Source organism: Hippopotamus amphibius, chromosome 2 (genome assembly GCF_030028045.1).
Source record: "Hippopotamus amphibius kiboko isolate mHipAmp2 chromosome 2, mHipAmp2.hap2, whole genome shotgun sequence".
Lineage (NCBI taxonomy): Eukaryota > Metazoa > Chordata > Mammalia > Artiodactyla > Hippopotamidae > Hippopotamus > Hippopotamus amphibius.
The window spans coordinates 205,672,762-205,689,834 of record NC_080187.1 but is presented as its reverse complement, the minus strand read 5'-3'; the positions used below and the strand labels follow the sequence as shown (position 1 = coordinate 205,689,834).

Sequence of the window (17,073 nt, the reverse complement as noted above, 5' to 3'; positions counted from 1 at the left end):
CTTAAAGAATGTGTTGGTCAGGACCCACTGAATTTATTTCACACTCCACTAATCGATCGTGTTCTGCAGTTTAGAAAACATTTTAACATTGTTTGAAACAGACATGTCTTACTTATTAATAGTAAACATGCTCTGTACCATTACCAGTGGTGTTAAGCAAGATTTAATGTGATTTTTTACAGTAAACTACTTGTATTGATAAGTAATCCTTTCAAAAAACTTGGCACAAGAAGGAATTATCATTGCTGTTAACTGCTAACCATTTGGGGAATGTTTCTGCAGGGTATACTGATAAACTAGTAGAATTAAGTTTGTAAAAATGGAAAAGACCTCTGGCTTCTTTCTTTAAAGTGGTAGTGCTTATTACCTTCTTACTCTGATCATGCTGCCTACTTAAAGATACGCTCTCTGGGTTGGCGAAGGCAATAGGCCAGCCTCTTTGCCTTAAATAGACATGGTAGCCAATCTGAGTTACATAAAAGTGGTTTCTTGTTTTAACTACTAATCGCCTCAGATTCATTTGACTGGAATTTTTTTATTTTAGTAAGTTCTAAGTAGTAATTTATAAGTGTACTACTTTCACTTTAGGGCAAGAAAATCTGAGAGCTGGAGATCTAACTAAACAAAGAACCTGAGGCTTGTATGTTCCTTTATCAGTGTGACTGAGAACTGAGACGTGCTGGTTCTTTGAAATAGTGCTGTGTCTGATGAAGCCTACGATAAATGTCTCTGTAGGTGACTTACTGAAACAGGAAGTCTTCATGCAGTGGGTTTTATGCGTAGCTTCACATCTAGGACTGCTGCTTCAAAAGGTCTGAGTTTGGATGTAAAGCCCCTAAAACTACTATGTAATGCAGTTTCTTTTACATTAACAATAAAAGAACCCATATCCAGGAAGTGACCTTGGGAAGCATTGCGGATTTTGTGCAACAAATAAAAGCTTTGAGTGCTTGGGATTATGCCACCTCATCAGTGGTATTTTTCTGTTCAGTAAACTGTGTGCCTTTCTCACAGTTATTGATAAAGCATGTATATATATGCTTTATATGTGTATATATATATATATATATATATATATATATATATATATATGGTAACCCTCTATCTTCATAATTAAATTCTTCCAGAGCAAAATTTTTGTATATCACTGAGAGTAGTGACTTAGTGTTTGTCTAACCTTCCACTTGGCTGTGTTTTGTATTGGCCTCTAAAGTCATTTTTTTTTTTTTTGGCTGCACCATGTGCCTTGTGGGATCTTAGTTCCCCAACCAGGGATTGCAGGGATTGAACCTTGGCCCTGGCAGTGAAAGCGTGGAGTCCGAAGCACTGGACCACCAGGGAATTCCCCTGACCTTTTCAGTCTTAATGATGCCCCCTGGCAAAGGAATTCATTCAAATGATGCATACCTCAAGAGAATTATCTAGTCACCTCCAGGGCCTCTTAGGAGTAAGGATAATTGCTTTGTAAGAGGGTGACGTGTTCAATTTTTTTTTGAAATAAGCAGAGAAAGTAAGCAAACAAAAGCAAGCTAACATTCTGTGATGTTATCAGCTATCATGTTTCGTGTTGCATAGGCTGTGTTACTTATACTTCTCTGATTATATTCTTTTATACAGATGCAAAAATTGAAGCTGAGAGGCATTTCATAATTTGCTGCTTTTAGGTTTAGTGAGAACTTAATGAGAGCTTGGAGGAAGGCATGGTAGAGTGAAATGATTGTTGCCTACTCTCCTGGTTTTCTTTCTCTTCTCCTCTAATAAGAGCATCAACTTTAACCCTTCTCTTTTTCCTTCTCCCTCATGTTTATATGTAATCCAAAGGTCCTTAGTTTTTTTTCTTTTAAATGCCGTGATTGTAAATCCTATTTTTTAAAGTTATGTTCCAGGAATTATTGCATCACACCTGCAATGATAATACAAGTAATAAAAATTAGATTTATCTAGGACCTTGCAGTTTACAGAGTACTTTCACGTATTCTAACTCACGTAATCCTCATAACCACACTGTGTAGTAGGTGTTATTCTGTAAATATTCTACTGTGAAAACTTCCTATTCTTTTTCTCCATAGGTATTCTTCTCTCTTTTATTTTATACATAGGGACTAGATTAATATTTTTAAAATACAACTTTCACCATTATACGTTTCCTCTTAGTACAGAGATCTTTGGTGATTTCACAACAAGCTGAACAATGAAGTTAAAACTCCTATATTTGCATTTAGAATTATCTGTAATGTGATTCTAAACCAACATTTTTTTTCCTTTTTTTTTAATTGCCCTAAAACTTTCTCAGAAGAACCTTCTCTGTATATCAAGTCAATTTGGTTCACTTCAGCAAGCATCTGTTACCTACTGTATATCAGATACTATGTGGTTGTTAGGGATAAAAAGATGAGTAGAACATTCTTTTCCTTAGGAAATTCACTGCCTAGCAGAGGTAAAAAGATACATGCATAACTAATTATATGTGTAAGTTTATGAAACTGAGTGCTGCCTCAGTTTTATAAAGTATATTTAGAAAAGAGATTTTTTTTTAAAGCATAAAAACCACAAGGAACCAAAAAAAATGAGAGAAAAGATAAAAACAGGTGAGAAATTTTAACAAAATTCTGGAAGCTGGAAAGCAGTTAAGTGGTAACTGATTTAGCAGTCCAGAGAAAGCTGAATGATTTAAAGGGTAGGCCAGAGTGTAACATAGAATATGCCAGATATCAGTAAGTTAAGAATGGGGGACACTGGGAATTTCAGAAAGTTGGGATGCAGAAGGAGCAAAAAACAGGAAGATTAGTTGCAAGTCCAGATATATATGGAGCAGTTGCATTGCTAAATCCCCTCCTTCCCTGGCATCGCCTGCCAGCTACTCTTTCCCACCTTCACAGGAGATGGAAAGGTCATGTTGAAAGTGAACTGAGCTGTGGAAACTGGGCCACCCAGCCAAACTCAGGGAAAATGAGGAAAAGTTTCCGCACTGATGGGTGAGGGCTCCTAGGGAATAAGCAGGTCCATAAGTGCCTGGGATTTCCTTGAGCTCTTGCCTGCCCCCCACCCCCACCACCCCAAAACAAAACTATGCATGATTTCTAGAGTATAGCAAGTTTGTTTTACTATAAAAAGAAAAAAAAGATTCCCCCCAAATCTTCAAAAAGAGTGAGGATTTAGGAAAAGTATGCCTACCTCAGTGTAAGAAGCTGGACTTCATGGTTATTCATACTCTATTTGTGTAGTTTTTTCTGGCTTCATTTCTCACCATTCTCTCCCATATGCTTTGTGCTTCTTTCATATTGGTCCACTCACAGTTTATCACATTCTCTGCATTTTTTATCATTTCTCCACCTGTGTTCAAATCAGTATTTTTTATAAGAAATGCCCTTTATCCTCTCCTATTCGTCCTCAGAGGCTCACCTCAAGTGCCACTTGTGTTCAAATACTTTACCCCCCTCATCTAAGTCATCTACTGACTTGTTCATATTTCTTTTTTTTTTAACACTTATCATTTTATGTGATTTATTTAACAAACTCTGAACCACCATGTGCAAGGTCTTGTGCGAGGATCTAAACACAGTCTCTGTAAGGTGGGAGCTGTGTTTCTCATCTTAGATGTCTGATATCTGCCTATGATGGGTATTAAATACTCAAATACCTTCCCTTATCTCTGGTCTCTTATTTTTCTGATTAATCTTTTCTACCTCTTCACAAAGGAGGTATAGTTATTCCAAATTACAGATCTGATGATGTCATTACCATACTCAAAAACCTTTCATTTTAAGCTTTAAGATGACTTTGAGGACTCTCCTAATGTGGACTCACCCTTACTTTCTAGTCTCTTTTGCTGCCCTAACCACTCCTTGCCCATCCCTACCCTTTCCTGATCTTCATGATGCAACTTATGGTCCATCTACCCCAAGACCATCCACCATTCTCCGCCTAAACCATCTGTTTTCTCATTTTTTATTGTTTTGCTCATACAGTTTTTCCTCCCTGAGATGTCTTTCTCTCTACTTATTTTTTCAGACCTTGTGGGGAGGTGGTAGGAGAAAGAAAGAAAAGTACATCCTTTCTGAGACTCCTGTGATTGCCTTTGCTTGTTTCTTGCTCAGAGATCAGAATCCAGATTTATTACTCTGCTTACACTGACACCACCATCTCAATTAGCTTCAAAAATTGTAATCTGTTTGAATTAAAGATCTGTTACTTTAAGCATATACTTCAAAAATTAATTTAACTCTTTAACAGTGAAGGCGTATTGTACTCTAAATGAGTAAGGGGTGATTTTTGGTCCCTCTACTTCCCTACCCCCCAGTAATTCTTACTGCTAAAATGGGGGGGCGAGTATCCAATTCAGAAAGACACCCCTCCTCCCCCAAACACATTTGTAATTCTAAACTTGACCATTTTCCTCTAAGCAGTAGTAAGTTTTCAGGGTCAGAGCCCTGTGCTAAAATACGTTTTCAGTCACAATAACAGTGCTTATACAGTGCCAGGAAGGACTTTCCTGAAAAATCTTTATGCAACGTCGTATTTGATGTGGAACAAGTCTGTGGCCAAGTTGGAATTTTAACCTGCCTGGGAGCTAGCTGTTACTACCTTATCTATTCCTCTCCCGGTTATTGGTATCCTTTTCACAGTTTCATCAAATATATTTTAAAAAATGTTTCTGGTGGGAACATTAATCAGAAACACAAATTAACTTTTAGAAGCTTAATGCAGTTAATATATAGAGGAAAAAATGGCTATTTCCTACTTCTGCTCCTTTAGAAAAGAAGTTATTCATCTTATAATGTCTTCTTAGGTGTTTGTCTGGCAACCTGTGAATCCTCTCTATTAATGTTGTTTGCAGACAAAAGTTATTTCCAAATTAGTGTACTCCTCCACGTAAAGGTACTGGGAAAACTGATAACAGTATTAAAAATATAATGGTGTAGTTTTAACAATATTAAAAGTATAATGGCCATCTATTGTCTAGAGCTTGTTAAAAATAACCAATATTACAAGCAGCCTTTTGTTCCCAAAATACAGGTTTGTTTTTTCATTATCAAAACAACCTATATAAAAATTAGAAAGTCATCTTAATACCTTAATGTACATTTTTCTGTATCCTTTCCCTTGCATATATATTCAGCTATGTGCATATATATGTGTATGTATATAACACTTACCTCTATGTATTATTTTAAAAGTAGTCATACTATGCATACCTATAACTTTTAATCAGTCATGGTTTTGAGTGTCTGAGATGTGCAGAACATGATCTTAAGCACCATAGGGCATTGATAGAACCATTAAATAAAATCACTACTCTCAAGATATTTATAGTCTAGCTAAGATAGGACAAATATATAAGAAGCAATGTGAAGTCCAGTGCAGTGGCTGCGCTATATGGTATGTACTAAGCACACGCAAGGAATTAAAATTAGCCTTCAAGGATCAGTAGAGTTGAAGAGGTAAAGGTAGCTAAGTACCTAGCATGTAGTGTGGGCTTACTGACTGATGGTTGTTGCTCTTATACCCACCCCAAGTTCTGACTCTAGATGTCTAATTGATTCCATTTCTGTAAGTAGAGAAGTTGAGAGGGAAAAGGGTTACAATTTCAAAAAAAACTTTGAGTTGTTTATGTGTTGTCCAAGTGGAGAGCTGTTTCTGCACACAGGAAAAAGATGTAGAGCTAGAGTTCTAGTGAAGAGTCAAAACAATTTTGAGAATCATCTACTTAGAGACAGTAGATGAGTTTTCCAAAAGGATTAGGGCAATAATTGGTTTTATTTCACACCGTCGTTTATGCCAACCAAAGTTGACACTAAATACCATGACAAAAAAATATAAAAGCCTTATTCGTCAGTGAATTAGAAAAGTAAAAGATTTGTGTTTTTTGTGCCAAGAGCTAAAATCTCTCTCTCTTTTTAATTCTGGCATTTCTTCTTCTTGGGTTGCCTCATGGGTTAATAGTTGGGAAATATTAAATAACAAAATGTGTGTGTAACAGAGAAAGATTTGTTTCCTTTCTTTTCCTTCCTTCCTTCCTTCCTTCCTTCCTTCCTTCCTTCCTTCCTTCCTTCCTTCCTTCCTTCCTTCCTTCCTTCCTCTCTCTCTCTTTCTTCCTCCCTCCCTCTCTCTCTCTCTCTCCCTTTTTCTTTCTTTCTTTCTTTCTTTCTTTCTTTCTTTCTTTCTTTCTTTCTTTCTTTCTTTCTTTTTCTTTCTCTCTCTCTCTCTTTCTTTCTTTCTTTTTCTTTCTCTCTCTCTCTCTTTCTTTCTTTCTTTTTCTTTCTTTCTTAATATTTATTTATTTGGCTGCGCCAGGTCTTAGTTGTGGCATGCAGGATCTAGTTCCCTGACCAGGGATGGAACCCAGGCCCCCTGAATTGGGAGCACAGAATCTTAACCACTGGACCACCGGGGAAGTCCCCAAGATTTTTTTTCTTTAAAATAAAAGATTCTCGTGTCTAACTTAAAGTTTCAGATTCTCAAGCTGTTTTTGTTCTTTCTTGTCTTGCTGGGTCTCATTGTCTCTGTTTAGCTTTTCACTTACAAATCATGTTTCATATATGTGAACAGCATTGGGAATGTGACCTTTCTCATGACCCTGTAAGCTAAGATTTTGCTTTGTGTTTCCCAGAATAAATGTCACTAAAACATATACATTCTGCTTTTCCCCTAGGTAAAAATCTCTACACCAATGAATATGTAGCTATCAAACTGGTGAGTAGAATCTATATTTGTGGTAATTATGTTTTAGTGCTCTCACCCTTCACATATCTTTTTACAGGAAATAATTGTAAGCATTCACAAAAACACTAATTTTTTTTTCCCTTGCGTATGATCCCACATAGTCATTTCCTTCAAATATATATACTGTTGCAGTGATGAATCACTGTATACTGTAAAACACTATATAGTTAGAAGATGCGAACTATACTCTTAGCAACAATGAATCCAAAAAAATTAATAAAAAATAGCTGGAAGGAAAAAAAACAAAGACCCTAGTAACTTCTGTGGACTTTGTACCTTTCACAGTGCTATATTTTATCATTTTCTTATTCTTGAACATGACTGATCCATGTAAAAAATGTAAGGTATTTATTAATAAACTTTCAAATCTGATCATCTAATCATTGCCTGAAAAAGCTGTCAAACATGAAAAACACATCATATGATCAGATTTGAAGCAAAGAGTTCAATTGGTTTTGTCAGTGCTAATCTTACGAATAACTAACCTAGTCATTGAAAATAACATCCTATTAAAAAGGAGTAATTCTATTATTTTTAAGGATTAATAATTTTAGAAGAAATAGTTCTTTATCTTATATTTAAGATTGATACATTTCTAGCCATATGAAATGTTTTATATAACTAGTTTCTGTGAAATGGTATGAGTATTGTCCTCCTGATAAATCCTAGTATCTTTTCCCAGGATCTGCAGGTAGTTTGGGGCTTTATTAATTGGAAGGCAGAGGCGTTAATAGTTGAAGGAAGTATCTTGTGGTAATTGCTGTTCTTTTCTAATGAGTTTCACCTACCACATCCACACCTGCTCTGTGGTCAGTCCTTTCCTCTCATTAAACTTGTCTGTGGAGGAGTTAGAGTTGTCCTGTGAAGAACTGACAGGCATTAGATCAGTTTCTCTACAAAGAGGTGGACAGGGAGCCGGTCTTAGAGCAAGTAGCTGCTAAGGCTCTAAGTATTTTCTTTTGTTTGTTGACTTAGAACTTTTGTTGGAGAAATGGGAGCAGGAAGAGAGACAATACATGTAGCAATGCAGACCAGATATTTTTCTCAGATTGAATACCACAGGATTAGCTATATGTTTTTATTTATGGGAAGTTGATTATTCTGTAAAAGTATAACCTAGTTCATCTCTTTTTTACTTTTTCTGTTTTATTATTTTGGTAAGTTGGAATAATTTTGATTCTTTGGGATTAGTAATAGGAAGAAGCAACCCCTAAAACACTTTGAAATGTTGCCTCAGTACCATATATTTGTAATTGTCCTCTTATTTATCAAGACGACTTCTGAGGCTTTCTGTTAGGGGCAACTCTTTGTTTTCTTTCTAGATTTCTCTTTCCAGGTTCATACTAGTCGACCTGTTTAGATATTATTGATGTGACTGACCACTGCATTTCACTTACATTTTATTAAAGTTTTATTCTTTGTATGGCCAAGAGTTAAAGCTAAATAGACTTCATGTCATCTAGTACAGTGTCCCTCATTACCTCATTTCTCTTTCAAATAAATCTTAAATAAAGGCTTTTAGAGGATAATAATCTTATCTTTGGCCCTCCTGTCTTGCTGTGGGGCTGTATTCTCTGTGGGAGATATGATGGCAGTAATTGAGCTCTTTTCACTGTAACAGCAACATTTGCCTTAAGCGTTACAGTCCTACAAGATCGCTGTCTACTGTCAGTTTAGGATTTCAGGCAGACGTGTGTGTTCCAGAATAACCGTGATTCTGGCAAACAGCCAGCCCTCTGTGGAAATGTAATCAGCATCTGGCACAGAAATACAAGGAAGCCCTGCTGGTAGTGCTTCCTTTCTACTTTGTGTGGATCTTCACTGTTTGCTCTTTTTTCTTGGATTTCCAGAAACTTTTATTAAAAAATCAGATACAGTGTAAACCATCTAGTGTAATGAACCCCTTCTTTACCCCTATCCCCGAGGTTTCTGGGGTTCTTTTTAACAGAGGTTTTCTAACAGTTGTTTAAAAAGTTTGCTCTCCTTGCTGCTAATCCTACTGCCTTTTACAGTCTATAGATTGTTTGAAGTGTCCTTTATTCATAGTTCTTTCAGAAGAGCATTTGAAGCTCCAGTTGGTTGAACAGGTTACGACTGTGTGCTGAAGGGGTTGGCTGAAGGATGTAAGGCCTTCCTTCTGTGATAAAAAGTCCCTCAACAAAAAAACAAAAAAACAAAAAAAAAAAGAAAGAAAGGGCTTCCTAGGTGGCGCAGTGGTTAAGAATCCGCCTGCCAATGCAGAGGACATGGGTTCGATCCCTGCTCCAGGAAGATCCCACATGCCACAGAGCAACTAAGCCCGTGTGCCAAAAAAAAAAAAAAAAAAAGAAAGAGAAGTCCCTCAAGTCTGAATATATGTGATGTGTATGCCCACTTTTAGCCCTATAACTCTAAAGAGTTACTGCTTTTTTTAATCTAACTTATTTACCAAAGATCATATTGAATATTTCCTATTAATGTTTCCAGTGTGAAGTTTGAGAGTATTTTGTTTGAAGAAGGATCTGTGTTTTTTAAAATTCATTGACTTTTGTGGTTTGTGAGAATTCAAGACTGTTTCTCCAGAAAGAACACTCCTCTTTCTAGAGTTTAGATCAACCTCTGGTTCCATATCAGTTTGTCATCACTGTTTCTTTTGGTTTCTTTTGAATTATTAATGATTTTGCTGAAAGACAAATTCTGTAATTGGCTTCTTTGATGGTGATATATTAGAAGATCTAAACCCCAAATGGAGACTCTGTGTCTGAAGAGATCAATGAATAAGGAAGTGACTCTACAGTATAATTATTCTTATGTACATTTTTTTGGACTACAAGAATCTTGAGAAACTTGAAGTCCAACTCTGATGCTTGCTGATTTTGCAGTCAAAGAAGGGTATGAGTTCTTTCATAGAGCTCCTCAGGGCTTTAAAATATTCCAGCCTACCTGAATTGATTTAGATAAAACCTTCCTAGAAGCAAACAGAGAGACTAGATAACTTCAAGGAAAGTTCTGAATTCTGAAATCTATGGATTCCATATCTTAAGAAAAATGCAGAAAACTTCAGGTGGGTTCAGAAAGAGCCTTCAGAGGTGATCAAAGAACCAAAACATAGGACCAGTGAGGAAAGGTTAAAAAAATTGAAATTACTTTGCCTGAATAAAGGAAGTTTAAGAAATGATTGAATAGCTTTGTTATTTGAAGATAGCTGTTATAGTATTCACAGGTTATTCAGGAGCTGTTTTATCTTTCTTATTGAGGATATAAGAGAAATAGGCTGAAGTTTCAGTAAGTGGAGATTGAAGTTACATTTAAAGACCTTCCAAACCGTGAAACTTGTTAAACGCCAGCATGAATTATCCAGGGAAGCTGTGGAACTCTCCTTCTTTTGAGCCTATCTTAAAAATAGGACAAGGAATCATTCAGTGGGGAAAGGACAGTGTTTTCAACAAATGGTGTTGGGAAAGCTGGAGATCCACATGCAATGAAGTGAGACCCTTTATATCATACACAAAAAAATTAACTCAAAATGGATCAAAGGCCTAAACATAAGAGCCAAAACTATAAATCTCTTAGAAGAAAACTTAGGGGAAAAGCTTCATAACATTAGATTTGGCAGTGATTTCTTGGATATAACACAAAAAGCACAAATAAGAAAAGATGGATAGGTTGGACTTTATCAAAATTAAAAACCTTTGTGCATCAAAGGACTCTGAACAGAGTGAAAAGATAACCCATGGAATGAGAGAAAATATTTGAAAGTCATATATCTGGTAAGGAATTGATTCTCCAATTTACCATTTTAATCATTTTTAGTTGTACAGTTCTGTGGCATTGAGTATATTCACATTGGTGTGCACCCATCACTGTCATCCATCTCTAGAACTTTTTCACCTTTCTCAACTAAAATTCTATACTCATTAAACACCAAGAGCATTCCCCTCTCCCCTCCCCAGCTTCTGGCAACCACCATTCAACCTTCTGTCTATGAATCTGACTACTCTAAGTACCTCATATAAGTAGAATCATGCAGTGTTTGTCCTTTTGGGTCTGGCTGATTTCACTTAGCATACCGTCCCCAAGGTTCATCCATTTTGTAGCATGTGTCAGAATGTCCTTTCTTTTCATGGCTAAATAATATGCCATCACATGTATGGAACAAAATGTAACCACATTTTATTTATCCATCCATTTGTTGATAGATGGGTGGAACTTGGGTTGCTTCCACCTTTTGACTATTGTGAATTGTATTGCAACGAATATGAGTCTATAAATAACAGTTTGAGTGCATTTTCAATTCTTTTGGTATATATCCAGAAGTGGAATTGCTGGATCATGTACTTCTGTATTTAATTTTTTGAGAAATTGCCGTACTGCTTTCCACAGTAGCTGCATCATTTTACATTCCCACCAGCAGTGCACAAGGGTTCCAATTTCTCCACATCCTTGCTAACACTTGTTATTTTCTGTGTTTTTGATAATAGCCATCCTAAGTCATATACAGATATATCTTTCAGGATAATGTTTGATTTTCTTGTTAACTAGTTACCTGGTATACTGTCAATTCAGAATAATTAGCCAGCCAATTCTTGAAGTTTCGTGTAGAGCAAAGTGTGGTAGTATGGCTGCTTTATCTTTGGGCTCTTTAGAAAACTCTGTTTTTAAAAACTCGAGCACCATATTAATTCAGGTTACAAGTTACATATCTTAGTTACATTTACAGTCTGTAATTCTGAGTGTAAAAATAAATATACATAACACTGTTCCTACAGCTTTATTAATAATATTGAAAGCTGAAAACAGTTCAAATGTCCGAAAGTTACAGTTTGTGTGTATGTACACACACACACATATACAGTTTTACTCACTGCTGTGGAATGATGTCATCACCACATATTGAATTTAAAGGCACATTACAGAACACCAAGATGGTATGCTCTCATCTATTTAAAATACATTTTGAGTCTACTTTCTATATAAATATATGTATAAATAAATATTTGGAAAAATATTCATCAAAATGTTAATAGTGCCTTTCTTTTAAATCATAGGATCTCAGGTTATTTTTACTTCCTAATTTTTGTGTATATGAAATTTTTTTCCTGAGCATATATCATTTTTCTATAAATAGTAAAACCATTTACTACCCCAAATTCATAATAAAACAAGAAGGAAATTCTTGTTGGTATTTAATTAAAAGGTTTGGCATCTGGTTTCTTAGGAGAATACATTTCAGAAGAATACTTCATGGTGAGAGAGCTATCCTTGAGTGATGTTTCATACGGAGTATTTTTATTTAAATATCCAAGGCAGGGATTATATATAATTCAGCTTCATCTTCCCCTAGATGTGCTTTCAAAGAGAAATTGTGGTAAGAAAATGCTATCATATATGAATATCATCTTTAAAATATTAAATGGTCTTAGCCCTGGTTTACTCTGAAAACCTAAGAATGAAAAAATTCTGTCTAAATCTGATCACAATTTCTCTTCTTGGGTTTCAGGAACCAATAAAATCACGTGCTCCACAGCTTCATTTAGAGTACAGGTTTTATAAACAGCTCGGCAGTGCAGGTAAGTCACTGTTTTCTCCGTTTATTTAGCATATAGCTTAGTTGGAAGCCCTAACATATGTAAATTTTCTTGTCTACCCTTTTTGCCAGACAATATATCTCCCCTGGTTGCTGGATAGGTAAATACACATAGTCAACTAAAAAACTACTTACTCTCTGGCATCTGGAAGGGGAGTTGAGTTGATCTGGGGGGGTCTGTGCTGCCACGATTGCTCACAGAATGCTTTCATCCACCTGAAATACACATGGTATGCAGTTTTGCTTTTTTGGTAGTCTATTCATTCTCTTTTCATTCCTTTGTGTATGTAGAAAGAAAGGAGGAGGTGTTGGTAATTTTCCAGCTCTTTTCACCACATTGAGACTATATATCCATTTTAAAGACATACTACTAAAATATATCTTCTGAAATACCTTAACACTGTCACTTTATCTCTTGTTCTCATTAATTTGGAAGACCTATCTATATGGTTGTAATAACCTATGACCTTTGAGGATTTTAAGAAATGAAGTTTATAATTTTTAAAAACATTTCGGTTTTGTATCAGAGAGCTTAAATTTCTGAAATACTTTACTGACTTGCATAAAAATATGTTGACTGAACAAATGTTACCAACCCTAAGGAGGTTGAACCCATAGGATACCTGTTCAGTGCTAGTTTCATTATTTGACATTAATAGACATTCCTGTGTTTTATGCTTCTTCAATGTGACAGTTTTTGTGAATGACTGTAACAGTTTCTATTTCAAGTACCATTATTGAAGGTACTATTGAAAGACTTTGAGTTTCACCTCCTAAGATACATAGAATTATGTAAGAGCCACTGGGTGTTATTCAAGTCATCTTATACTCTGACCATGGCAGTAATCAGCCATAGTCATAACTTAGGGAGACCAGGATGAGCATTTGTCTTTCATTGAACCTAACGTGAGTTCTTGCAGACAGCTCAAAGCATTCATCTCGACTATTATATGCTGTCCCTCCACTGCTCACCTGCAGGTCTTCTTTTAAGCTGTGTGTCTTCAAATCCTTCAGTTTTTCGCATTATGTGATTTACAGATACTTCACTGTCATTGCTTCACTAACAAGCATGAATGTACACATGCACACACTCCTAGTTTTGTGATTTTCCTCTTAAATAAGCCTCAAACAACAGCACCAGTAACTCTGGATTTGGAGGCAGTGGGATTATTATCTTCCTTGACCTGGACACAGTACTTCTATTAATTTAGATTAGCTATTTTAACAGCCATTTTACATAGTGGACTTTTATGCATTTATGGAGTTCTACTCAGTTGAAACCTTTATATCTTTTTTGTTTAAGCTGCCATCATCCAAGGCTTTCTGTATTTTTTATGGTTATATAATTGATTTTGATCATCTAAACCTCCTAAGGATCATCTTATTTTATCCCATTATTACTAAGTATTGGAATGCTTTTCAATCCTGGTTCTGTTACTGATGATTACATATTGACTGTTTTTTAATTATAACTGCGTATCCTCCCCTATCCCCCTTCCATAAGACTGCTATAAACTCCTTAAGAACAGGCTTGTGCCTTCTTCACCCTGATGTCTCTAATGTATCTCAAGGCTCAGCATAGTTCTTTCACATAATAGGAAGCTGGGATGAATTTTGGTGACAGAAGGAAGTCAGGCAGATTTGATAAGCATGCATTTTAGATTTTTGCCAAGTTATTAAGAGACATATTCCCGGGGATGGCCAAAAAAAAAAAAAAAGGAAATTCATTCATTCATTCATTCCTTCATTCATGATAGGTAAGAAGTGGATTTATCTAGAGAGATACACATTCTGTAGACAAACTGTGGTCCATCTCAAAAGGCGAGAACGGCCCTGCGAGAAACATACTCTACAGAGTGTGAGCCATCTCAGAAGGCGAGAGGCCAGGAAATTTATTTTGAAAGTAGATCAGTTGACAAAGTAGACACGGTTTCACCATGTCTCCCTATAAATGTGAGCATGAACACTAGAGCTTGTTCCTAATTTATAGGCACGAGCATTTCTCTTCCTATTTTTCTGGAGTGAAGTTTCCAGCTGCAAATGTGATTCATCAGTAGTTAATGTGTGAGGAGCTAGAGCACATATGCTACTCTCTTCAGAACCAAGGTGATGTTGCGGCATTGTAAATAAAAAACCTTTCATGTCAGACGCACACAACCCCAAATAATTCAATCATTGTTTTTACTCACTGGTGCTTTGTCTGTCATTATTCAGCATAGGCCAAAGATTTGCAAAATATTTGGGTTTCATGACAAGGAATACTTAAAAAAAAAAAAAAAGCCCATTGTGACTTAGGTTTGTTCAAGGAATTAATTAGTACTTATGAAATAAATGGATGTAATCTGGGGGGAGAAGTAAATGATTATGAATTTAAAGGACGCTGGTATAACTATTGTGACCAGAGCTTGAGACTTTAAATTCCTAAAATAAGAGCTTTTGTGTTGGCTTGAGAATATGACCATTTTCTCCTTAAGCACACAAGTCTCATTCATTACCTTGGTTTTTGACCCCCACATTGCCCTGACCATATGATCTGGAAATTCATACCAGTTCTCTACTCGTGTGTAGACACAATGAAAATGGTTGGATGATTGTGAACATGTTTTAAGGTGGAGCTCTTCCTCATTGTCCCTTCTTTTCTTTGTCTGGTCTCTAACTTCTTCCCTTCCATACCATTGTGTTCTCTAGTGAACAGTCACACCTTAAGCTTTGTTTGCTGATTGTAACTTTGCCATCAAGAATTTCAAGACCTGATTATTTACTGTGAAGGCTGATATCTCTAAGATAATTAGGGAAGAAAGAGGGCCTAGAGAGCCTTGAGACAGAATGGGGATTTTGGTCTTCCTAAAAGCTGTCATTTTTTTCCTTTTTTCATTTATTGTAGAAACCAAATTATGAAGTATTAAAGGGTATTTTGAAAGGAAATCATGGTCCATATTCTTACCACCCTAACTCAGCCACATTTCATTTGACCGTTTCTTTTTCATATGCAGACATATTTCATAGTTAATCTCAGTTCACATGCAATTGCATGTCTTCATTCACTGAATATTTTAACATTTGTCTTGATGCTGCATTAGATACATATTTCTAATCATTGTATAATATCCTGTCAGCTTCATAGACTATAACTTAGGCACACATTTTGTGTTGTCAGCCCTTTAGCTTGTTTTTATTTGAAAGAAGCACTTTCCCTATTGATTTCTGATACCTGAATATATAACTCAAAATTTTCTTTCATATGTTCTGCCATTTACTCCCCATATGATATGATGGTGATTTTCAAATGTTTAAAGATCTGTTAAATGATAGAACAAAGATCTATTAAATTCCAGAACAAAAATTATTGAAAGAAATTTCCGTTCGATAAGTTTGACTTTGTATAACAATTAAAAGTGTGAAAGTAATGTAGGGACTTCCCTGGTGGTCCATTGGGTAAGAACTCTGTGCTCCCAATGCAGGGGGCCTGGGTTCCATCCCAGGTTGGGGAACTAGATCCCATGTACATGCCAAAACTAAGGGTTCACATGCCGCAACTAAGAAGTCTGCATACCGCAATGACGATCCCATGTGCTGCAACTAAGACCTGGCACAGCCTAAATAAATAAATAAATAAATACCTCTCTCCCCTCCCCCCTTTAAAAAAAAAGGAAGTAATCTGAATGTCATCAATATGGATCTGGATAAGTAAATGGTGATATATTTATACCGATGGTGATATATTTATAGTAAAAAGAAAGTAGAGCCCTGTGTACTAACATGGAAAGATGCCCCAATATATTCTTGAAGTAAAAAGTTTTGCAAAATAGTATAGCATGATTATATTTCTATAATACAAGAAAAATATATATAATACTGCTGCGTCCATGAGCACAGAAAATATCTGTATGGACGTATTAAAAAGTTAATGATTATCTTTGAAGAGAATGATTAGAAATGGGAAGCAGTCTTTAAGTTTACACTTTAATCCTTTTGTATTAGTGTGGTTTTTGCCCTGATCATGTACTATTGTTTTTAGTGTTGTTGTTGTAATAACTAATTTTTTGAAAGACTGCAGCAGTGGATTTATGGTCTCTCTTACCTCTTCCATCACAATAAAGTGGTGCAATACCGTGTTTCCTTTCTTTCCAAACACCTTCTTGTATGAAGGGAAAAAAAACAAATTGTGAGCTGGAATAAGCTGTCTTATGCAATAGGATTTCCTATCTCTTAGGGGGAGGGCAGTTTTCAGGCAGAAGTTGAACAGTTACACATTCTGGATATCCTAAGGGAGATTTGTGCACTGGGTGAAAAGTTAGAATACGTGACTTTTTAAGACCTACTTGAACACTGAGATTGTATTAAAAACTCTTAAAGACCATGTTACCATGCAAAAAAAATCCTGGTGCAGATATTTATACTTGATATCTTAGTTTCAGAAGACATAAACATATTTTTTCCTAAGTTAATTACATCATAAATATAGAACTAGCAAAGTGGACACCCAGTAGTCAGTGAATCCAAATGGGAACATTATCTACTGTTTTCACATACTTGGATGTGTGGGGGTTGGGTAGATTTTTATTTGCCAGTTATGGTTCAGTTATTGAGCCTGATATTGCTGGAGAATTTCCAAATTTATTACAAAGAAAAACAATATTTTTAAAGTGTAAACTCTGCAGTTATATGTAATGACTATGAAAAATTATTGTATTATTCTTTCCTCTCTGTTGGAACATCAAAGTTTTAGGTTTTCTCCTGTGACTAAACCAAGTACATTCTTCAGTTTTGTCTTATTTTTGCTT

General features: G+C 35.7%; 1 protein-coding gene across 10 annotated transcripts in view; it reads left to right on the top strand.

Annotated features, from left to right (window-relative positions):
* Positions 1-17,073, top strand: part of CSNK1G1 (casein kinase 1 gamma 1) — a 164,403-nt gene that overhangs the window by 85,790 nt on the left and 61,540 nt on the right. For 9 of the 10 annotated variants that reach the window (XR_009051412.1, XR_009051413.1, XM_057722805.1 and 6 more), the window contains 2 exons: positions 6,653-6,693; positions 12,203-12,272. Coding sequence is in view for 7 of the 10 variants with exons in the window: in XM_057722805.1 (XP_057578788.1) it covers positions 6,653-6,693; positions 12,203-12,272 (111 nt within the window). In the remaining 3 variants the exon portion in view is untranslated. The remainder of the gene's footprint in view (positions 1-6,652; positions 6,694-12,202; positions 12,273-17,073) is intronic. The other variant, XM_057722810.1, reaches the window with a different exon arrangement.